General features: G+C 38.6%; 2 protein-coding genes across 2 annotated transcripts in view; both read right to left on the reverse strand.

The window, feature by feature from the left end:
* Nucleotides 1-18,180, reverse strand: part of LOC110295303 (transmembrane protease serine 11G) — a 43,964-nt gene extending 25,784 nt beyond the window's left edge. Inside the window, exons 1-2 of the mRNA XM_085836360.1 lie at nucleotides 18,080-18,180; nucleotides 12,635-12,760 (exon numbers count right to left, since the gene is read on the reverse strand). Coding sequence (XP_085692486.1) covers nucleotides 12,635-12,760; nucleotides 18,080-18,180 — 227 coding nt within the window. The remainder of the gene's footprint in view (nucleotides 1-12,634; nucleotides 12,761-18,079) is intronic.
* Nucleotides 18,181-18,198: 18 nt separating this feature from the next.
* Nucleotides 18,199-24,542, reverse strand: part of LOC110295242 (transmembrane protease serine 11F) — a 32,513-nt gene continuing 26,169 nt past the window's right edge. The window contains exons 8-10 of the mRNA XM_085836361.1: nucleotides 24,213-24,472; nucleotides 22,474-22,616; nucleotides 18,199-18,357 (exon numbers count right to left, since the gene is read on the reverse strand). Of these exons, the coding sequence (XP_085692487.1) occupies nucleotides 18,199-18,357; nucleotides 22,474-22,616; nucleotides 24,213-24,472 (562 nt within the window). The remainder of the gene's footprint in view (nucleotides 18,358-22,473; nucleotides 22,617-24,212; nucleotides 24,473-24,542) is intronic.

Genomic DNA, 24,542 nt, shown 5'->3' on the forward strand with positions numbered 1-24,542 from the left:
TTCTTCATCCTTGGCAGGATGAGACAGAACAGTGAGCACTACCTTTATTATAGGTACAAATCACCTATTTTATTAACAAAAATCATTGTGTGACATTTCCTCTCTTCTTTTTTGGCTTTCCTTCATCCCATAATCCCTCCAATTCAAAGCATCTGAATTTGGTCAGCTTATCCCAGTGAGATGACTAAACAGGTTCATTGTAGTGCAAGAAGATTAATTTAGAGATACCTCTGATGTTAAACACAAGGAAAACCACAAGTGACCTTTTCCTTGTGGTACTATGTCATCATGACCAGTCAGTGACAGAAGCTACCCCTCATCATGTCAGAGTGGAAAACCCTTCACAAAGATTCATAGTATTTGATCACTATCTTAATGTTCCTGCCCCATTTATTTAAACAGGAAGTATCTTGCTTTCTAGACAGTCTGATAGGTAGGTGCTCCTTAAACAAAGCCTCAGCAGATGTTTTTAAAAAGTATCCCTACTATGTTAATATTCATCATGCTTTTCAATGTTACAGTCTTTTATTAAAGTTCATCATCAGATGCCTTTCCTCCAGATGTATCTCCTCCTGTCTAGTCTTTCTCCTGAAGACTATCAAATGCTTTATTTCACAAAAATAGTGTCACTCAGTGAAGTAAGGGGTTTCATTCCTGCATAGTAGTGGCCATCAAATCTGAAAGAATCTAAATGAGGGGCTCAGAATTGTGGTGTCAAATGTAGGTTGCACACTTGATTCTTAGGCAGGTTATCGCCCCAGCCGCCCTTTATGCAATCTTTCAGTTTCTGTGTGTGGAGCTTTCTTCACCTGTAAAATAATTGTGATACTTCCTGTTGGGCTTATCACAAAGATCAACTGAGTGCTCACTGCCAACATAAGAGCTTGTAGAACCTGGCAAGGACCCTGTAGTTTGAGTTATGTTATTACTGCTCTTAACCAGGGCTTTTATTTTTTTCAAAAGCAGGTGAGAAAGCATAATACACAGGAAATTGGCACACAGAAGGATTAAAGTGAACACTTGGGACAGACTGCTAGTAGTAGAGATGTGCTACTAAAGAAGGAAATAAGGAAAATTAAGTCGAGATAAAAGAGCAATCCACAAATCAATCCACAGACCAAGTTGAGTCTTTGAAAACATTAATAAGATTAACACACTGGAAAAGATAGAGGAAGAAAAGCCAAATTAACAAAATTGGAGAAGAAAAGGGTGATGTTACAGTAAACTCCAAAGAAATTTACATCATAAGACAATACTTATGAAAACATTAAAAAGATGAGAAACCTTAAAGGAGTATATGAATTTTCAAATTCATATCGTACACCAAAATTGAAGTCAGAAGATACAAACAACGTGAACAAAGCCATTAAAAACACTGAAATCAAAGCTGTAATAAAAAGTCTCAGCCAGGTAGTGGTGGCGCATGCCTTTAATCCCAGCACTTGGGAGGCAGAGGCAGGCGGACTTCTGAGTTCGAGGCCAGCCTGGTCTACAGAGTGAGTTCCAGGATAGCCAGGGCTGTACAGAGAAACCCTGTCTCGAAAAACCAAACTAAACCAAACCAAACCAAAACAAACAAACAAAAAAACCGAAACAAAACAAAACAAAACAAAACAAAACAGAACAAAACAAAAGTCTCTCTACAAGGAAAGCTAAGCACTAGCGATTCATCCATCCCTGAATTCTGTCACCCATTCATGCACAATCTAGTATCAGTACTTTTCAATTCACTCCATAAGATGGAATAGGAAAAGATACTACCAAGTATAGTCTATGAGGACACTGTGACACTGGTACCAAAACCAGACACACACACACACACACACACAGAGAGAGAGAGAGAGACAGAGAGAGAGAGAGAGAGAGAGAGAGAGAGAGAGAGAGAGAGAGAGAGAGAGAGAGAGAGAGAATTAGTTCTCTTAGTTCTCTTCAGGAATGAGGAGATGAGATCTAATCCTGAGTACCCAGCACTAAACAAATCTACACAAACAACAGTAAATGGACTCTGAATGCTGTGTGTGTGTCTGTGTATATCTGTGTGTTTGTATGTGTGTATATGTATGTATGGTTCTCTGTGTGTGTGTGTCTGTTTTTCTCTCTCTGTCTGTCTTTCTTTGTTTGTGTGTGTGAATTTGAAAGAGATTTGCAGTTTATAGTAACTATTGGAGGAGAAGTCATGCAAATGTGGTGTACACAGGTACAGAAACTCAGAAGGGGAAGATGTTTAAAGGCATTATGGTTATGTGCTATTCCAAATATCAGTGAGTTCCAAGGGAAAGAAGTTGATTTTTATAACATTTTACCTCTTTTGTCCAGTTCCACATATCTTACATAACAATGAACAGAAAACAAACACATTTTTCCCCGTATTGTTCCTTCCTCCAGAGCTCACTGGCCTTGTGGGAAGAGGCTGTACATGTAGTGTAAGGAGCCTGAACTGTTTCAGATAGTATTCACTGGCATTTGAATGTGACGTGGACCTTCCCTCAGGTCTGGTGCCTGACTTTATTTATCCATAAAACAGACACGATTTCCACATTGTTCTTGTGAGACAGGATAGATAGGAAGTGCTCACTCAGTGTTAGCAGTTAGGAGGGTTGGTTACAGATACAAAATTAAATGGCTTGAAACATAAACAGTTGATAACAGCTCCCCTCAAAGCAGAGGAGCCACCTCATGCTTGGCTTATCTTAGAGATTCCTGTTAATGAAAGAATCACTAGGCAGATAATTTCTCTACTCTCCCAATACTCACTCTTAACTTTTAGTGGCAAACACCTGCCAGAGGGTAAAAGTGTTGCATCAGCAAAATGTAAGGGTATTTGTGCTTGACTGTAAGCTATCTTAATTATTTGCAACTGCTTCTCTCTGTGTCTGATACATTTACATGATGTATTCAGAGTTTCTTGCTAGGGGTTGTAGTCATAGGACCCTAGAAGAGGTAGAGTGTGGTCCTTTACTCAATATTGCTCCACCCTTCTGAACCATGTTTGCAAAAACAAAGAATGAGGTGAAAGGGTGAAGCACAGTTCATGAAGACAATTAGAAGTTTTCGTTATACAGAATTAAAGTTTAGAAGGACATTTAATATTTTCTGGACCTTGATTCATCCAGCCTCTATGTGAAGATCATAAGGCAAATATGCCTATGCACCTATTTCAACTAAAGCTCCAAATAGAATAGTAATAATAATTCAGGAGACTAAATTTCATATCCTTTATTTACATTTTTCTTTATGATTCTAATGTTGAGGTACCATACCAATGACAAAGGAGGTAAATTAGAAAAATAGAACTTGAGAATAAGTTTTTACAAGAAATAATTTGACTATCTTTACAAGATCTGTTAGGTCTTGAAGAACCACGAAACGTATAAATGCAGTACATGACTATAGCTAAGAGAACCTGTGTTAGGTGAGCATGCCATGACAACCAAGGCTGTGGTGTGGAGCTGCTCAGGAAACACTGTGAGAGATGCATACCTGGACTACAATAACAGTAGGGACACTTTCTATTAGGAACAGGCCCCTTGGATACTCAAAAGCAGAATGACTAAATAAGCGAGCTAAGTAAGGATATTATTTCACATACAAACAGAACACAACACACTATTCTATTGGATCTGTTCTCAAATAACTAACTAGGAATCCAATGTTAAAAAGCAGAGAGTGAAAATGGGGTGGAAGACTACAAGGAAGAATCTAGAACGATAGGAATCAACTATTCTTATTTCCATTTAACCAAGTTTGGCTGTCAATAGGGAGGAGGGACCAAGTCACCTAGGTATGTAGATTTGATGGAGTATTGTTTTTTCTTCTGTGGATGAGATAATTTAATCCTCAGCTTTGAATATTAATTGTTGAAGCTATTCAATAGGTATCCTGAAGTTGAGAGGAATTTAAGTGTATTTGAATAATTAGATAATTAGGCTATAGAGTATAGATAATTAGGCTCACTCATATAAAAGTTTCATATTAGTAGAAAATGGTGATGTATTGACATTTTGATATAGTTTAAAATAGTAGATTGGGGGACTTAAAATTGTAGATGTATTCTTGAGAATGAATAATGCTTCTGGATTTGAAGGTTTTTGCTATGTGGAAGTTGAATGACCTGCTCTGATTGATCAATCACTTTACCTCTCTCAATTAGGGCAGTAGTTCTCAACCTTCCTGACTCTACCCTTTAATGCAGTTGCTTATGTTGCAGTGACTTGCATCCATAAATTATTTTGTTGCTATTTCACAACTGTCATTTTTGCTACTGCTATGAATGATAATGTAAACATCTGATATGCAGGATGTCTGATGTGAGATGCCCAAGGAGTTCACAGCCCATAGGTTGAGAACTGTTGAATTAGTACAACATGAGAGCAGAGAATGAGAATCGGAAACGGATGGAAACTGAAGAATCTGGCAGACTTATTGTGGATACAGACAAAAAGGAAGTACAGATGCCAGGATGCATTATAAGCATGGATGATTAGGGACATCCTCCACATTTGTAAGGAAGTCTGTGCAGAGTAAGGTTGCTGTTGCTTGCTTTAGAGTGTAGGCATGACAGATGGGGAAAGATGAGAGGCAAGAGAATGTAGAGTTGAAACTGTCATTAAGGAACTTGGAGTGGGGTCTAGAGAGATGGCCCAGAGGTTAAGAGAACCTGTTGCTCTTGCAAAAAAAACCAGGATTTGGTTCCTAGTACTCACATGACAGCTCACAAGCATCTGTAACTCCAGGTGCAGGGGTTCTGACACCCTTTTCTGGCTTCCATACCACTGCATGCATGAGGCGAGCATAGGTGAATTTGGGTAAACCACTCATACACTTAAAATTAAAATATTCAAGAGTTTGCAATGACACAGGTTTGTAATCCTATAAGGTAAGCTAAGGTAGGAACTTGCCACAAGTTCAAGGCCTGTCTGTGCTACAGATTGAGGGCTTGTGTTTAAGAAGGAGGATGAGGCAGAGGAAAATGAATAAATGAATAAGCAAAAAAGTTTGAGTGGTCAGAGTGGCATATACCTTTAATCCCAGCACTGAGGTAGCAGAAGCAGGTGAGTTCACTGGTAGCTTGAGTCACAGACCAAGATTTATCTTTAAAAAAAAAAAAAGATCCTAAGGATTAGAAGAGGAAGATCAGTGTATATCTGTGTGAGAATTCAAATTTGCACGTAATTTCGTGTGGCAGATAAAACAAATAAAGGATTAAATATTAGAGCCAGGAGAGGCCCTAGGTCCTGTGAAGGTTCTATGCCCCAGTATAGGAGAATGACAGGACTGGGAATGGGAGTGGGTGGGTTGGGAAGAAGGTGGAGGGGGGAGGGAATAGGGGATTTTCGGAGGTGAAACTAGGAAAGGGGATAACATTTGAAATGTAAATGAAGAAAATATCTAATAAAAATTTCTTAAAAAGAAAAGAAAAGAGAAAATCTTTAAAAAAATTACAGCCAGTTGCTGTGCATGCTTAAAATCATACCACCAAGGAGACAGAAGGAGGAAGATTGCAACCCATGACCTGCCTGGGCTAAATAGTGAGTTCTGGGCCAGTCTGGAACCTGAGATCCTCCACCTTAGAAAAAGGCAAAAACAGTATAAGAACAGATGAATTAACAACAACAAAGAGCAGCTCTGACGCTCTGATGCACCAGAACAAGACTATGAGAGTAATAGGGTTAGAAGTTCAGCCTTGTGATTCATCGTGAGTGACTCTCAGCCATGACAAATCCGGGGTGTTCACAGGAATGATCTTTGAGAAGAAAAATATGCTGGGTGAGAAGATCAAGGAAATGGGTGGTGAGGACATCAATCCTCCACTTCAAGGTATGTGTGCTCAAGTGAGTGCAGGACTTGGGGAAGAAAAGGAAGTAAGCACAAGCTTGTGCTTGGATCAGAACTTCAGCCTGGAGTCCATAATGACAACCATGATGGAGGGAGGAAGGTCACTGTACAAAGGTGTAAACCCCAGATGACAGTTTTCGGGGGTCAGAAGAGTCATGGTGAAGGGTGGCAATGGAAAAAAGACAAAACTCTTTCTCTTTTAACTTTTACTTTTTTACTTCAATTTTTAAATTCACTTTACATGCCAATCACAGCCCCCTCCCTCCTCTCTTCCCAGTTCCACCCTTACAAATCCCTCCCTCAAAGACTAAATTCTTAGTTGTGGGATGTCTGGAGATTTAGAAGTCCTTATTTGAAGGCCATGGGTTATACGAAGAACTCGTTCAGCTATTCAGGAAACTATATGGAACTGAGTACAGAAATGTGGAGGAAGGGTATAGAGCAGTTTGTTTATCGTGAGATGGCATTTCAGGAACAACAAAATGATGAGGAAATACATGTATCTTTTGGAAATTATTTGAATGTGTGTGAAACTTAAGCAGAGATATATTTTCAAATTTATTTTTAATTATATTCTTATTGTTTGAGAATTGCATACTTGCATATAATGTGCTTGATCAAATCTAACCCTCATTTCTTCCCCTCCAATTCCTCCAAAGCATTTTACCTTCTCAACATCATGTGCTGGGCTTGTAAACTCAAGAATCCACTTAGTGTTTCCTGGATATTCATGGGTATAGAAGCATCTACTGGTACCTGGGTAGCCTCTTAGCAACTACATGCCCAAAGAAACATGACTCCCTCCTTCAGCCAGTTATGAGCGAATTCCTCAGATAAGAGTGGAACTTCATGAGCTCTTCCCTTGTCCATATGAGGATTCTGAGCACTTGCTCTTGTGTGTGTCTTGAGAATGCAGTCACAGCTGCTACGAGTTCACATGTTTAATGGCCTAGTCTCCGTAGCAGACATTCCCAACAGTGGCTCTTACAGTCTTCTGCCCCATCTTCCTTGATGATCCCTGAGCTTTAGTGAGGGGGATGTGATATAGATGCCCCGTTTAGAGCTCTATTTATTATTAGAGGTGCTAATGTTTATGGCACATAAAAGTACAATGCTGACTTCAAAGTACATCATTGTTCTTTAGTAGAATGGTTTTATACTACAGATTGTAATGTCCTATAGAAATACAGAATGCTAGTGCAGCTCTCAGTTCTCAGCTCTCGTCAAGTGAGCTGATCTTTACAGTGGATGACAGCTAACTCAGTGGCTCATGATTGTCACAATCACAGAGTAAATGGTTGTGAAGTTCTCAGTAAGACATCTGTAGCACTCCCTTACCCTAATGTTCAGGGAACATAAAGAAGGAGGGAGAAATATCCTAAGAGCCATAGTTAAGAGAGGACAGCTACAGTACACTGTCTTCTTGACCTGATTGGGTCATCACAGTCATTATTTCACAAAAGCTGTTTTAACTGCACAAGACATACACTAGCTAAAGCCAATCAATATCTCATCATGGATAAGGGAGGAGCTAATGAGGCCTTACTCTTATCTGAAGAATTATTGACAATTGATAGCAGCTGGGGACAGAAGGATTCAGTTTCTTCAGGAGTGTGGCCCCTAGTAGCTTGGGCATGATCCATTGGATGGCACTATGCTGTATACATGTGGGCTGTACTAATTGGACTCAGAGAGTGATAGAAAAAGTAAAAAAAAAAAGAGAAAATGAAGATGAGAGAAGGATGTGGTGGAGAGTTTGGGATGAGGAAGGGAGAAGAATGAGAGATGTGTGTGATCAAAATACATTGTAGGCATGTATGGAATTCTCAACTAACAAACTATTTTAACCTAACCACTAGTACATATATTTACATCTTAAGTGTTACTTAAATATAAGTTGAATCTCAAATGACGAATGGCCGAGTAGCACCTAAAGAAATGCTCATCATCCTTAATCATCAGAGAAATGCAAATCAAAACGAACCTGAGATTCCACCTTACACCACTCAGAATGGCTAAGATCAATAACTCAGGTGACAGCAGATGCTGCTGAGGATGCGGGGGGAGGCAGGGAAGGAACACTCCTCCATTGCTGGTAGGATTACAAGCTGGTACCACCACTCTGGAAATCAGTTTGGTGGTTGAATCAGAAAATTGGAAGTAGTTCTACCTGAGGACCCAGTTATACCACTCCTGGGCATATACCCAAAAGGTGTTCCAACATTTAACAAGGACACATGCTCCACTATGTTCATAGCAGCCTTATTTATAATAGCCAGAATCTGGAAAGAACCCTGATGTTCCTCAACAGAAGAATGGATACAGAAAATGCGGTATATTTACACAATAGAGTACTACATAGCTATTAAAAACAATGAATTTATGAAATTCTTAGGCAAATGGATGGATCTGGAGGATATCATCCTGAGTGAGGTAACCCAATCACAAAAGAACACACATAGTATCTACTCACTGATAAGTGGATATTAGCCCAAAAGCTAGGAATAACCAAGGTGCAATTCACAAACCACATGAAGCTCAAGAAGGAAGACCAAAGTGTGGATGATGCTTCTGTCCTTCTTGGAAGAGGTAACAAAATAGTCATGGGAATAAATACGGAGACAAAGTGTGGAGCAGAAACTGGAGGAGAGGCTATCCAGAGACTGCCCCACCTGGGGATCCATCCCATATACAATCACCAAACTCAGACACTATTGTGGATGCCAACAAGTGCATGCTGACAGGAGCCTGCTATATCTGTCTCCTAAGAGACTCTGCCAGTGCCTGACAAATACAGAGACAGATGCTCACAGCTAACCATTGAACTGAGCACAGGGTCCCCAGTGGAGGAGTTAGAGAAAGGACTGAAGGAACTGAAGGGGTTTGCAACCCCATAGGAAGAACAACAATATCAACCACCCAGATCTGGCAGAGCTCCCAGGGACTAAACCACTAACGAAGGAGTACACATGGAGGGACCCATGGCTCCAGCAACAGAGGTAGCAGAGGATGGCATTGCCAGGCATCAATGAGAGGAGAGACTCTTGGTCATGTGGAGACTTAGTGCCCCAGCATAGGGGGATGCTAGAGCGGTGAGGTAGGAGTGGGTGGGTGGGTTGGGAAGCACCTTCATAGAAGCAGGGGGAGGGCATGGCACGTTTGAGGAGGAGATACTGGGAAGGGAGACAACATTTGAAATGTAATAAATAAAATAACCAAAATAAAATAGAAAAATATGAGTATATGTTTATGTGTGGGTGTGTGTGGGGTGTGTGTGTGTGTGTGTTTGTGTGTATACACTGTGTAAGTACATGTTTTAGGAAAGCTCAGATTTATGCATTTGAGAAGTACTAACTACCCTTACTCAGCTTGGGTACTAGTGCTCTTTTGCTTCTATCCTAGTACTTTACTGGCAACCCTAAACTTCTGATCAAGGCTCTATCCCAGAAACAAGGCACACTCTTCCTTTTATCAGATTTAATCCCCATGGCAATGTTACAGCCGTTAGACTTCATATTCCCCATGTGTATGTTTCCATTGGCAAACTAATTTTCTTTATTCCTTCCTTCCTTCCTTCCTTCCTTCCTTCCTTCCTTCCTTCCTTCCTTCCTTCCTTCCTTCCTCCCTCCCTCCCTCCCTCCCTCCCTTCCTTCCTTCCTTCCTTCCTTCCTTCCTTCCTTCCTTCCTTCCTTCCTTCCTTCTCCCCCAACCAGTGCCTCTTTCTTTTATTTTTTTTTCAGTACTAGGGATGAAATTTCATATGCTAGGCAAGCACTTAGCCCCGTGCATTTAAAAAGGGGTTTCAGACCCTGTCTCACTGAGTTCTTTAGGCAAGGTTGCACTCTTTATTCTTCTACCTCATCCCCTAAGTTGGTAGGATTATAGGCCTGAGCCATTAGACCCAGTGACGAAGCTTTTTTCTTTGATTGCCTGTTATTATAAAAGGCATAACAGTACATATAGGAGAAACAGTCTACTGATAGGTGTTTCCACAATAAACAAAATTCTAGTATTTATGTTGGGAGACCGAGGATTATAAAATCACTCAGAACCTTATTCTTAAAATGAGAAGATTTAGATTATTTGTTTGTTTGTTTGTTTGGTTGGTTGGTTGGTTGGTTGGTTTTTATAGTGGGGCAGGGAGAGGGTCAAAGCATGCCAGAGCATGTATGTGGAGGTCAGAGCATGTATGTGGAGGTCAGAGCATGTATGTGGAGGTCAGAGCACAACTTCCAGAAGTCAGCTCCTTCTTCCGTCATGGGTGCTGGGGATCGAAATCATCCTGAAGTTTTATTTTGTAGTTGTTTCTTTTGATGAGAAAGAAAAGATTTTAAATTAAATAAAAAACAAATACATTTGTACTTCTTTTTAGATCATAATAAGTATAGAGTGGCTAACTAGAAAAAAATATTTCTAGATTAAAAAAAGTCAGAAATGTAATGAAATCCATTTTGAGTGAAGTTGAGAAGACCAGAAGTTGACAAGTGGTTAGCTAGAAATGTGTTGGTCTTAAATGAATTAGAAAAACATTTAAAGGGCTCTACTAACACATTAAGTGATAAGCATTGTGGTTTATAACAGTATGTACAAAACACAAGGTGTATTTTCTTCACTTCACTCAAAAGCGCTGAAAAAAAAAATTAAGAATGTTGTTGTGTTTTCCAAAGACACCATCAGTAGAAGGAATAGAGAGAGCTTCTTAATACCTCATTTCCTTCCTTATGACACTTACCCCTCGTCTCCCTTTGAGCCAAAAAGCTAAGGAAAGCCAGACCCAATAATGCCAACCTGTTGTGAACTTTTGGATCTAGAGTTGGAAATCTTGAAAATGTGTAAATGGAGGATTGCAGGAATGTGGAAGTTTAGATGATTTCCTGGTGGACTGCACACCAGGTACTTTCCCAGGGCTTTTATTGACTCTGTTTTTCTGGTTTCTTTCTTTTTTGTCACCGTCACTTGTCGCTTTACTACTCTAAGGGATTTCCTTTGCCTTTAACCAACTGTAATATAGAGTTCATGTTTCACCCAAGCCTTAACAGAAATTTAAATTGTATGTCCCCAATGCTGCTAATACTTCCTGGCATATAACAGACCATAAATGAATGCCAGATAGTGAAAAGGAAAATTGATTGGTTTTAGTTTACATATTTATTTTTTATTTTTAATATGTGTGTGTGTATGTATGTGTGTATGGTGTATGCGCACATGTATGTATACATGTGTATCTACATATGTAGATGAGAAAAGATGGCATCACTGTCTTTCACATTCAACCTTGTTCTTGGGAGGCAGTGTCTTCATCTGAACCCAGACTCATGTTTTTGGTGCAGAGCAAGATGCATAAAACCTTGTATCCCTGCTGTCACTGCTGGTGTAACAGGTACACGTGGACCAGACCCACACTTTATGTGGGCTCTAGGATCTGTACACTAGTTCTCATGTACACATAGCAAGTACATGAGATATATCTCTGACTTGAAACTGAATTTTGTTATAGGTGTGCCACTGACAACTTTTGTATGTGTTCAAAATCATTTAAATACAAATAAAACCATTTATCATAATATTTACTATTTCCACAAATACAACCAATTTCATTTTGCTTATTCTGGTTTATTTTTTAAATATACTAAACCTTAATTTGTGGCTGCAAGGTGATCAGGTGGAGAGAGAACTCATCTTAATAACTACAAAGAATTAATTTTGTTAGAAGTTTCCTGGTCTAGAAAACTACTTAAATTTAGTTGAATGTCACATAACAATATCCATTTTTTACTGTCAAAAAAGACAGAGCAATTCTTATCAGACATTAGACAAGACATTTGTAATTCCTTCATCCTGAATAACTTGTGATAATTTACCTCAGTACAGATGAAAAATTAATATTTGATGATGGCAAGTATGTCAAAATGCAGAGGAGATCAGAAAAAGGGTAGGAAATAAAATGTTTACCATTTCCTTACTATGGATTTCTATATTTATATTAATAAAACACTCCTCACTTCTCATATATTTACATAAATTGTGCTTGTATGGTCTTTTGTTTTCTTATTTTTGAAAACCAAAACATTTGTCATTTTCTAATTGAGCAGCTTTTTGCATTGTTTTTAATTTCAAAAGTTATTGTTGCATAGAATATAATAGGTGGCTAATTAATAACATTTTTTAGAAAGGTAAAAAGGAGATGCGGGAGGAATCTCCAGTGAGGGAGGATGGTAGGACCCAGGAGATGGAGAAGAGAAGACAGTACAAAGATGTAGGAATAAAAACAAGGGTATTAAGTGCTTTTTTTCATATTTTTGAGTTTCAGTCATGTTTATCAACTTCAGAATGGAGGCCTACGCATATGGTTTCCATATAACATTTCCTTGAACATTTCCTTTCGAATGAATCGACTTAGTGCATCATTTAGAATGAGCCCAGTAAATATCTTTTAAACTCTTAGGTGGAGTTACCTTCCTCATTCCATTCCAGTCCCTGAGCTTACCAGTGCTTCTTGGGCTCTCCATCTTACTGCAAGATGCTCATTGTTATCTAAATTCTCATATTAAACTTTTAAACTATATTAGACATACTTCTCATATTCAACATTAAATGTGATTCAGTCCAACATTAAAAATCTCAACTGCTAATTAAGTCAAGAATATGACCTTTTGAAGTAGACTTCTTATTCTCACTATGTCTTCTCACCAACAGAAATAGAGAAAATTAGACAGCCAACTTAGCATAATTTTTAACGTCTATTTAGAAACACAAACGTGAAATGAACCCTTCAGAGGTGAAATAAAGCCGAACTTACTGATACATCGCCGCCGTGGGGAAGGTGAGCTTCTCCACCTCCACGCTGCTCTGTGTGTGATCCCTGTCAAATGAGTAGCATCCTGGATATTCTTGCAGATGTGTGGGCTGGCTAAAGTTAAGAACTCTTAAAGATTTAAAAGAAACTTGTTTAACAAGTTGGAACCGGTAAATGTTAACCAAGAGTATGGTTTGAGGTACGGAAAAGAATCACTTGATAAAGTCTTTGTTACAGGAAATAAGCATTTCCTGGTTCAGGCTAATTGAGAAACAATGTCAAGTTCCAAGGGTAAGCAACTCCCTTGACTCGTGGGGAAGCTTTTTGTTAATCTTTCAAGAGACAGCCTTTCTCCATCTGAGTCAGTACACGTCTGGTCTCTGGCTCAGTCATTCATCTCTTCCCGAGGCACCTGAAACTAGGTTTTCAGGAAATATTTGATGCTCTTGACAAGATTTCCTTAGGGCATATGCGTTCATTATGTCTTGTCCAGGATTCTCATGTCTATTCTAAAGAGAGATAGCTTGAAGAAGGGGAAAACAAAAACAAAACCGAAACACCTGAGATTTGGTTTGACAGTCATTGTAAGGGTCACAGGAAGTAACCTTGATTCCTCAACCCCTCTACCTCTGGTCTGGTAATTTTTAGCTATATCACCACCCACTTCCTTTGGTACTGCTGGGCTTTCATCTCTCTGACACCAGTCTTTCTCTTTCCTGGGACTCTTCTTCCCTTCTTTTCTACATGGGAAACTTATCTCTTCCTTTTTCCTTGCTTACAGTTCACTTGCTTACAATTAACTCACTAACCAGAGTTAGTTTCCATGTTTTCAGATTTCTATGCTCCCTTCTGCTAATGAAGCTCAGAGGGTTCAAACTGTGATCCATTTCAATGGTTATGCAGCCCCCATGCAAGCACCAATTATTCAGAATACATTGATCCCTTCTTTTCAGCAAATGGTATTCAACACTCCTACTTATGTTTCATTCATTCTTCACTTTCAAAAATCAATCTTTGGTTGTTTGAGTAAGAATGTCCTCTGCTGGCTCATATATTTGAATTCTTGGTCCCCTAGTTGGTGGAATTATTTGTATAGGATTAGGAGATGTGGCCCTTTGGCAGATGTGTATCATGTGGTATTGATGTTTCAAAAGCTCCATTCCAGCTAGCTCTCTCTCTCTCTCTCTCTCTCTCTCTCTCTCTCTCTCTCTCTCTCTCTCTCTCCTTCTCTCGCTCTTTCTCCCCTCTCTCTCCCTTCTTGTCTCAATATGTAAGCTCTGAAACACTGCTCCAGCACCATGCCTGTCTGCCTGCTTCCATGCTTTCTGCCGTAATGGTCATGGACTAGCCCTCTGACACTGTAAACAAACCACCAATAAATTCTTCCTTTTATAAGTTTCGTTAGACATGGTGTCTCTTTACAACAGTAGAAGGATAACTAAGACACACATAAAACAACCACACACATGAATATACACACACCACACATGTGTATGTGTAAATGGTGTAGAGACACAATGTGGAACACTGTGTGAATTTAGCTTATCTCACATTTGTTGTTGCAAGAAGAAACAGTGATTTAAAATGGCTACTTAAGGCTACAATGCCCTCAGCTGTCACACTTGCATGACTCAGAATATACCAGTGGAAGTAAGACTGGGCTGGACTCTATTTCTCCACCAACCAGGGCTCACTATAAACAAGTAGATACCTAGTCTTAATATCACAACATTCACCAAGCAGCTTCACAAGTTATAATCCTATCAATTTCAATAATTTGTTAAAAGTTTATCTTCATTTCCATGACTGCTTGAAGGTGCATACCTCTTCTTGCTATCAAATAATTTATAAGAAGTTTATTTAGTTCAGTCCTACATAAAAGGGGGAACAAAATAATCAAGGGAAGTAGAGGGTGGGAGGGATTTGGGAGGAAGAGAAGAGGGGTAGGTGAAAAAGGGGAGAAGAATCAGGTGTGGAAGGAGATGGAGGAGATGTAAAGAAGGTCAGGAAATTGGACAGAGGTGTGTAACAATGGGGGATGGGGAACTGGGGTTAGCAACCAGAAAGTCCCAGATGCCAGGAAAGCAAGAGCCTCCCAGGACCCCATGGGGATAACATTAGCTGAAATATCCCACAAAGGGGAGGGAGAACCTGTCGAGACCAGAGGTTAGGCATGGCCCCCTGGTTGAAGGATGGGGTCATCCACCCATCTCCAAAATTTTAACCAAGGATTGCTCCTGTCTAAAGGAAATACAGGGACAAAGATTGGAGCAAAGACTGAAGGAAAGGCCATCCAGAGACTGCCCCACCTGGGGATCCATCCCACATGCAGACACCAAACCCAGACACTACTGCTGATGCCAAGAAGTGCTTGCTGACAGGAGCCTGATATAATTGTCTCCTGAGAGGCCCTGCCAGATCCTGACCAATACAGACATGGACACTCACTGTCAAACATCGGAGGGAGCATGGGGATCCCAATGGAGGAGTTAGGGGAGGGACTGAAGGAGCTGAAAGGGCCTTATCTGGCATCAGTGGGAGGAGTGGCCCTTGGTTCTGTGAAGGCTTGATGTAGAAGAATACTAGGGTTGTGATGTGGGTGTAGGTGGGTGGGTGGGTGGGTGGGGGAGCACACTCATAGAAGCAGGGTAAGGGAGGATGGAATGGGGGATTGCAGAGGGGAAACCAGGAAAGGAGATAACATTTGAAATGTAAATAAATAAAATATCCAATTAAAATAAAATAAAATAAAAAAATTTTAAAGTTTATTTAGTTGAAAGGATAGATATATTTTATTGCTCTTATTGTTGGTGAATTATAAAGATGTCAGAATCATGGCTTATTACTACCAAAAGTTTTGGCTTAGTCTTTCTCCTCCAAAAAAAATAAATAAATAACCTTTAGTCAGAACCCTAGGTTTCAAGAGATTCTGTTTTGTAGGGATTATTACATTTTCTATACATCTAATTGATTTTTTTCTGTTCTTTTAAGCCTATATCTGGCTTTCGATTAAAAGAGTACTAAAATTACTATAGTGTCAATACAGAGGAGGCAAGACCATTTTCTTGTGTGTTGTTAACCATTTTTATGTTTGCCAAATGTACAAAGCAATAAAACCACAACATTGCAAAGAGCAAAATGTGTCAATCTTCATAATCTAAATGCATTTTCTGTATCATCTATATTGGTATCTATTAACAATAATGTACTCTGTATTTTTCAAGATCTTTAAATGTTCTCCAACTTTTCAACTTTATTATTTACAAGAATCCCTCACAGGAATGCTATGAGGTAGACAGCTTAGTAACCCATATATCAGGTGGAAAACATGGAGTACAAGATTACTTGACTTTTGTGACATTCGATCAATAAGTCAAATACCAAACATGAACTAAGACATACAAACACTGTTATAAAAAATACACTTTTCTTTTAGGATTCATATGACTTTTTATATTTATTTTTCTTATTCCTGTTAAATTATCATCTAATTCAATCTAACTAAGCATGGAAGGTTTAAATCACTATACAGAGTTTCACGAGTACTTAAAAAAAAGTTATCACAGTTTGATGAACTATAAATAAAATTATACACAAGCATGTATCTATTGTTAGAGACTTACAAAGGAAAGAATAAAGGTCTTTTTGGTAGACAGATTTGCCTTCCCATATCTACCAAAAACAGTCATTTATTTAAATTAAAAGAAAAAGATCCAACATCAGTCATGCCCAGCTTTAATTTTTTAAGTGACCAGACATGACCTCTTTGTGCTCGTAGTTCATTGAGATGCAACTTAGAGCACCTCAGAGACTTTGAAAAGGTTGTATTAATCTCGGTTACAAATGTTACATATAAAACCAATTACATGTAAACTCAAAAGGAAACAAAACTTTTAGCCATTCAACAATGGCTATGCCACAGTTTTTGCCTGCTAAGTCAAAGTAACTTGCAAACCTCACAGCTGAGGGCAGGAGGTCAATACTGACACTCGGCTATAGTTTAGTTCCAAGCATGGCAGCCATCACCCTGTAGACACAGGTCATCTATAGTAGACATAGATCAAAATTAAATCCAGAAAACATGAAAGTGATTTTGAAAAACTGATACTCGATCTGCTTTTCAACAGTGTAATTTAAGGTACTTTGAAATTATTTGCATCTTTGGAATAAGTAGGACATTTAAAAGTACAATGTGCTTTTAAAGTCCAAGGAACATTAATATTGATAGTAGCTTATTCATCCTAAGAACTTACTGTGTGCAGATGCTATTGCAAATACTTTACATGTATTAATACATGTAACCCTCAAAAAAAAATCCCACAATGAGGTAGTATTTTAATTCACACCATCCAGATGAAAGAGCTAACTAACAGAGAGATATTGGGTCATTAGCATAAAAGCATATACTTTGCATAGGGCAGAGACAAAATTCGTGAGCCACTGGCCTTGCTCAGACAATATGGGCTCACTAACACTATGCCAACCACCAGGCTTTGAACTATAGTTAAGCCCTTTTGCTGGGACACTCACTATTTAGTACTTAGTACTTAGTACTTAGTACTAAGCACTGTACTAAGTGTTTTCCGTAAGGCACTTCCCGCCTGACATTTTGATAGACATATAACTTGGCAATGAGCTGGTAACTTATGATGGTAGCAACAGCTACCATTTGCTTATGTCAAAACATTTATAAATAAATATTTGGAAAACATGTTCCATCAAAAGTTTTGAGTGCCATGTCACTAACTATATTTCAGATTATTCTGCGTTCATCAGCTTCCTTTAATTCTTCTTATATTAGTGGAAATATACTTGTACTAATTTTATTTTTCTCTTTGATGGGCTAAATATGATTTATATGTGGATAGCAAGACACTGCTAAGGAGTAAGCCAGAAATGATTCTTATCAACTCAATATGCTTCCTAAAGCTACTGCTTGAGGACATTACATAGTATAATGGCAAGTTCATATGCATTTAAATAATGGCAGTTCCTGTGGTTGAGAATAAAGCTCTGCTTGGTCAGCTGCAAATGCAGGTTAGAGTTCAAGTTTTACTGCAGGTTACACACTCCTTCATTGTAGCAGTTGAATGTCCAGGTATGAATTCTAAAATGCTTGTGTCTTGAATCCTTAAGGAAGATACTAGCTGACATTTGTAAGATGAGTCCTGGAGTTCTACGCATTATATGAGGTAAGATCGTAGCAGCTTGGCAGCTCTTTATATCCTGAGGGAAGCTATTTGTGTTTGTCACATTAAGGATTCACCTTTACGAGTGAGGTACTGGTGCTGCCTGTCATTTGCTAAGTTTTCTTCCTTCTTGGTAAAAGTTTATGCACACAAAGTCACCTCATGATATTAAATTGGTCTCCATCTGAAGAGTCCTTCACATCTGGCAGAAGCACTCATTTACCCCCAGTGACTCTAAGTAATAATGCGCATAATGTACAATCTGCAGCCATCCTGCTCCATGGGCTGTGACTGTAGCTCACAACTCTCTAAGTAATACTGTACAATCTGCAGGTATTCTGCTTCATGGGCTATGACCATCACTCGCAACAGTATACTTTAGAGGCCAGTCTTGGAGGCTATCCAGTCTCGATACTTAGTCACTCTTGTGTAGACTCCAGGCTTATTTGGAAGAGCACAAGATTGTCCCCAACTTACTATGCCCACAATGTACCAGATGTCCCGATTGTCATAAACCAAAGGTCCACCAGAATCACCCTGCAATAGAAAAAACTCCAGTCAATATCATAATAATCATCTCTTTCCCACAGACCTTGTCCTCCAAAAGAAGAAAAAGAAGAAACACAAAAAAAGAAATGATTGTTAAATGGACAGTCTGTTAATAGACTGTATGTCTTTCTATTGGGTTGAACCTCAAAGTACATTTTCTTTTTCAGTAGAAAGACCAATCATCATTCATATGGAATGATTTTATTATTTCTGGCTTATCATCCTATTTTTATTTGTTTGGTTAGACATGTTCTACATATATTTTGTGATTTGGGAACAGTATTTTCACATAAAATGTTACATATGAGACTATCATGTATCATAGTAAAGAGAAAATTTCAAATATTGCTTCTGAAGACCACTGATCTGACTACACTCCATTGCCCAGATCTTGGTCTCTTTTTCTTATACTCATCTACTTCTAATTTATATGTTTTGGCTGAATTATAAATGTTCCTCTAGAGATGGAGAGATGGCTCAGTGGGTAAGAGCACTGACTGCTCTTCCGAAGGACTTGAGTTCAAATCCCAGCAACCTATACAGCTACAGTGTACTCATATACATAAAATAAATAAATCTTTTAAAAAAAATGTTCCTTTATCTCTTTCATGTAAAGAGGGAGATTACATAGACAGATGCTGTTATAGAAGGTAAAAATATGTTCTCAGATGTTAAAATGCCCAAGTTTTAGGCCCAGTTCTGTCAATCATGGGCAAGGTTTTGTAAAATATTTTAACTTTTTTTTGCATCTTTTACTTTTTTCTTCCATTTACTCAGGCTGAAAAATGATATATGATGGGGAAAGGGAGAAGGAGACAAGGGAGAGGCGGAGGAAGAAGGAGAGGAAGTTAAGGGAGAGTGAAACAGAGAGGCCAAGGGAGAGACAAGGGAGAGGGAGACAGACAGACAGACAGACAGACAGACAGACAGACAGACAGACAGAGAGATGTGCAGGTGCCTGTAGAGTTCAGAAGAAGACACTGGATTCCCTTGAGCTGAAGTTAATGGGTGCGGGCAGCCTAAGATGGGTGCTGGGATGCAAACTCTGGTGTTCTAGAAGAGCCTAGGAACCTTTAATCAGTAAGCCATTTCTAACCTCTCCCATATAGTCTTACCAAGTATGGATTTAGTTCTGATTACATGCCCAACACATTCTGACAGTTATTGGGGATAGAATGAAGATCCAAAAATGAAAGCTTCATTATGCTAACAGAGCTTGAAGTATAGATTAAATAGGCTAATATTTAAGTAAGCCCCCCAAAGAGACAAACAATAACTATGGTAACCGGCAGAGAAACATACAATATGAATATTTGATTTTTCAGGGTAGATTTTTCCCTATACATCTCTGGGAAATATAATTATATTGATATGAGAAAGTAGAGATGTTGATTGTGTGTCAGAAAGTAGTAATGTACGGTACCTTGGATAGGGGGGAACATTTTTGCTAAGGCTCTGAGGTATGTAGGAATCCATCTGATGCAAGAATGAAAAAGATAGTATTGGAGGTATAAGGAAAATAACAGGGAGAGTTCAGTGATATGTGTGGTGGCTGGTGAATAGGGCCAGGAGTTACTATGAAACACTGTGCTCTTTGTTTAGAAAGCTTGGCTTTGTAATTTTTTTTTAGTTATTATTATTTTTTTAAATATTTTTATTATGTATTTTCCTCAATTACATTTCCAATGCTATCCCAAAAGTCCCCCATACCCTCCCCCCCAACACTCCCCTACCCACCCATTCCCACTTTTTGGCCCTGGCGTTCCCCTGTACTGGGGCATATAAAGTTTGCGTGTCCAATGGTAAGAACAAAATGTGGTCACTGAAATATGTTAAGGATGTATTTGATAAACTAGAGCAGCATCCTATAAATATTGCTGAATTTATCTGACAAATGCACTAAAAGAGTACTAAAGTGAAAACGAGGTGACCAGTGAGGAGTGTTAAGAGGAAAGAGAGAGTGGGGGTGCAATGGAGAACTGGTGAGAGAGAAGTTATCACAAAGGTAAAAAATAAATCCATCAGATTCAATGGAAATGGATGGAAATAATTCAGAACCAGAAGAAGACCACGCCTTAAGAAAGGGAGAAATAAGCATTATTAAATGCTGTTCCTAAGTTGTTGGGGTTTTTTTGTTTTTGTTTTTGTTTTTTAGGAACTGTGTCAAAGATGACTGTTAGAATTTAGCATTGATGTCACTCATGAGTCAATAGGAAGAACTCTTTGGAGAAAATAACAGAGAAGACCCAATACTGCTTGTTGAAAGCACTAGAAGAACATGAGGAATAGAGACAACAGACATAGATGTTCTTTCCAAAAATCAGATAAAGCCACAAAGTAGGATTCTAGCAAGCAGAATCTGGGTCAAAATATTTTCCCCCAAGACATCTAACAACAATAATAAAACAGAACCAGTTGTGAGGTAAATGTTAACTATAAGAGACACAGAGCTAGGGTGAACCTCCCTCTAATGATCAGTGAAAACAGGAACTTGAATGGAGAGGGAGGGTTGAGTCATAGAGAATAGGTGATTTACAGAGGCCTCCCTGGAACCAGAGTGACTTGGAATTATAGATCAATCAATTAGAAAAAAATCTGTACAAATTCACAAAAATAGGATAAAAGGAAATTAATAAAATACTTTTGTTTTAAGACAAACAAAAATTGAAACAGAATTCCAAAACCTTATAAGGTACATGGAAAATAGAAGCTTAGGGAAGCTTACATATTGCATAGCTAGATCAGAATAAAGAACCAAAAATCTTAATTAAATATAACATTATTCCATGAAAAGGGATAAAACTGAACAAACCAAGGTCAAATTTGGCAAGCAGAAGGAAATAAAGTACAGAACATAAATATATAAAATATATAATAGATAAACAACAAAAAGGAGCACTCTATTCATGATAGATAGAAAACAGAGGCAGACTAAATGTCCTACTCAATAATGAATAATAAAAATGTGCTACAATGGGATTCTATTAGGCAATAAAGTAACAGAAAATCATGAATGCTTCTGATAAATAGATGGAAAATGTACTGAGTGAAATAACCTGTCTTGTCTTATTTGTGGATTTTAACTATGAATCTTTAGATCTGAGGATATAACCTGGAGTGACCACAGAAGTCATGAAAATACAAATGGAACATGGAGGGTAGGGGATCTAGCTCTGAAGAATCTGTTATGAAGGAAAAAATGTGGAAATGAGGAGGGATACCTAATTGTAGGGTGGGAAAGAATAATACAGAGGGAGAGACAGGACAGAGAGATAAATAACTTTGAAGACGTTTGAAAGGTCACAGGAAATATATTATTTTATAATATATTATTTTGTAAGCTCTCTTAAACACCACACACACACATGCATACACACATGCATATGCATGCATGCACACACACATATATGCACATGCATGTACATGCATTCATAACACACACATACCACACACCACACACACACACACACACACACACACACACACACACACACACACACACACACAGTGGACTTTACTACATAGGGTGAAAATGTTCCCTCAAGCACCATACACTAATCAAACTCTCAATGCCTGGCAAAAGAAACCTGCCTTCTAGTTCTGGGAGCCCTTTGGGCTCCAAGAAAATTGAGTCATTCAGAGGAGCAGTTCTTCCAGAAAAGAATGAAGTCAAGCATGGTTGTGCACTCTTATATTCCCAGCACTTGGGTGGTGTAGAAAAGAAGATCAAGAGTTCAAGTCATCCTCAGCTACATAGCAAGTTAGAGACTGACCTGGACAACTACTATAGGAGACACTGTCTCAATCTCCCACTCCCTTCCACAAAGGAAAAAAAAATAGAAGAAGGAAAAAGTAATGAAGCATAAAGTAACTGTGTGGACCAAAAAAGGGGACCTTTGACTTTCATTTTCTAGTATGGAAAATGAGGAAATGATAGTGTTGCATGTATCTACTGCAGTAAATGAAATGCTACACACTAACAGTGCTTTACTTTGGGTTAATGCACACCAAACACTCAATACAATTGCCCCATGAGCACATGCCAAGCTCAGGATTATCTAATGAAACTTCCTTTAGAAGGTTTGATTTTGACTTCCAACTTACCTTACATGCATCTATTTTTCCTTCCATGAATCCAGCGCACAGCATCCCTGGAGTTATCAGACCATCGTATACATCCTTTCTGTTGCACACATCAGAGCCTATGGTTTCCACCCTGGCCTGCCGGAGTTTATTTTGTGTAGGCCCTATTATATACACATGGATTATAATAGTAATATATTATTCATAATATATTATATACACATGAAACTACATAAAGATATTATTTGTATACAAGACTTTTTACAGGAACACATTCTGCAGTTTTCACTACATGCTCAGAAAGACCAATCACACTAGTATAATCCAAACTGCGAATAAATACAACTGTTTTTTCCAGATAATATAAAGCAGAAAGCAGGACGCAACACAGAGAAGTATTCTCCCTGCTGTCATTTGTACTGCATCATTTAAAGAGTTTAGTAACATGGAAAATCAAATGGACGAGAGATTTGTATCAGCCATCTTATGGCAGAAGAGAGATGGGGATTGGAAGTGGAGGGTCCTGCATGCTTGAGTTACAGACAGGAAACAGTTTAGGGTTTGGGTCAAGCAATGGTGGAATAAATATGAGTGAGTAGTGAAAATGAAAATTATAAAAACACATCCTGCCAAGCCTGAGTTTATGTATAGGATATGTGAGAAAATTTCACATATCAGAGTTGTACTTTCAAAGTTAGGCTGCATGTTTCAGCATGTGGCATGCCTTCTGTTTTCTTCAGTGGACTGTTTCCAGGGGGATGGGGATCCAGACAGGACTGTTCTCTGTGTAGCCCTAGCTATTTTGAAACTTGATCTGTAGACCAGGCTGCCTCAAGCTCAGAGATCTGTCTGCTGCTACCTCCCAAGTGCTGAGATTAAAGGTCCGCACCCATCCCCATGCTTTTAGTAGATTCTTCATTGAACGCTAAATGTTAGCAGTATGTTAACTATCCAATTAATCTCTCTGTGGGTAGCAGATTAGTACTTAAAATTCTTAAGTTTCTATTTTCAATTCATATAGTTCTTAGACTTGATATCTTTAAATATTTCTAAAGAGAAGATAGAAGGAAAATAAAGAAAAGACATCATCAAGAGTGGTATTTAAAATATAAGGGTGCCTAAAAGTATTTACTTCAAGGAAGTATACAGTTTGTTTTTAGCTAGTTCTTTATTATATTCTCTAACTTATTCTCTTCTTTTCTTCTTTCCTAGTCTCTGTTGTTTCTCACCACTGTTTCAATTGTGAACTTCGAAACAAGCCTTTCCATCTTTTACTTCTCAAGCAACAGCTCCCCATTCCAAGGGCTAAAACCCTATGAACTTTGCAGCCATCAGCAGCAGCAGCACCACCACCACCTCCACCACCTCCACCACCACCACCACCACCACCACCATCATCATCATCAACTGTGTGTGCCTGTGTGTAGCTTATGTGTGTCTGTTTGTATGTGTGCACATATGAATATGGGTACAAGTGCATGTTTATGGTACATGCATGTGGAGAATAGGAGTTGATGGTCAGTATTTTCTTCAATAACTCTCAGCTAATTTTGAGATGGTGTTTGAGATTTAGGGTATCTCACTGAATATGGACTTCATCTATTACAGTTATGAACCATTATACTCAGCTTTCACATGGTAGCTAGGACCCATTACTCATATCTTTTTGTTTAATACTTTGCAAACTGAGTCCCAGGCCCTGCACCATGATTTTTATGAAAATACTTTTGTATTTTGAAAAGCATGTTGAAACTACTCACCATCATCTACAATAGACCCAAATCCTGTGACAAAAACACTTGTTTTCGGTGGCAATTTCATAGATGAATCTGGGAGGCAGACTCTCTGAACCACATTTGAAAACTCGACACGGGTGGTTAGCTGAGCTAGAGCAATGTCGTTTTCATTGGTATCTCTGTGGTACTCTTCATGGATGATAATCTTCCCAACACTTCGTTTGACTAAAGGTGGTGTTATAGTTGTACCAAAGGTGACAATCCATTTAGTTGGGTCTCTGTTTCTGCAGAAAATTAAAGGATAAGTTTTGTGATGTTCACATTACCTTCTAAAGAAGAAGAAAGGAGGAGGAG

The sequence above is a fragment of the Mus caroli genome, unplaced genomic scaffold (genome assembly GCF_978045245.1).
Source record: "Mus caroli unplaced genomic scaffold, Mus_caroli_1 scaffold_4, whole genome shotgun sequence".
In the NCBI taxonomy this organism is placed as follows: Eukaryota; Metazoa; Chordata; class Mammalia; order Rodentia; family Muridae; genus Mus; species Mus caroli.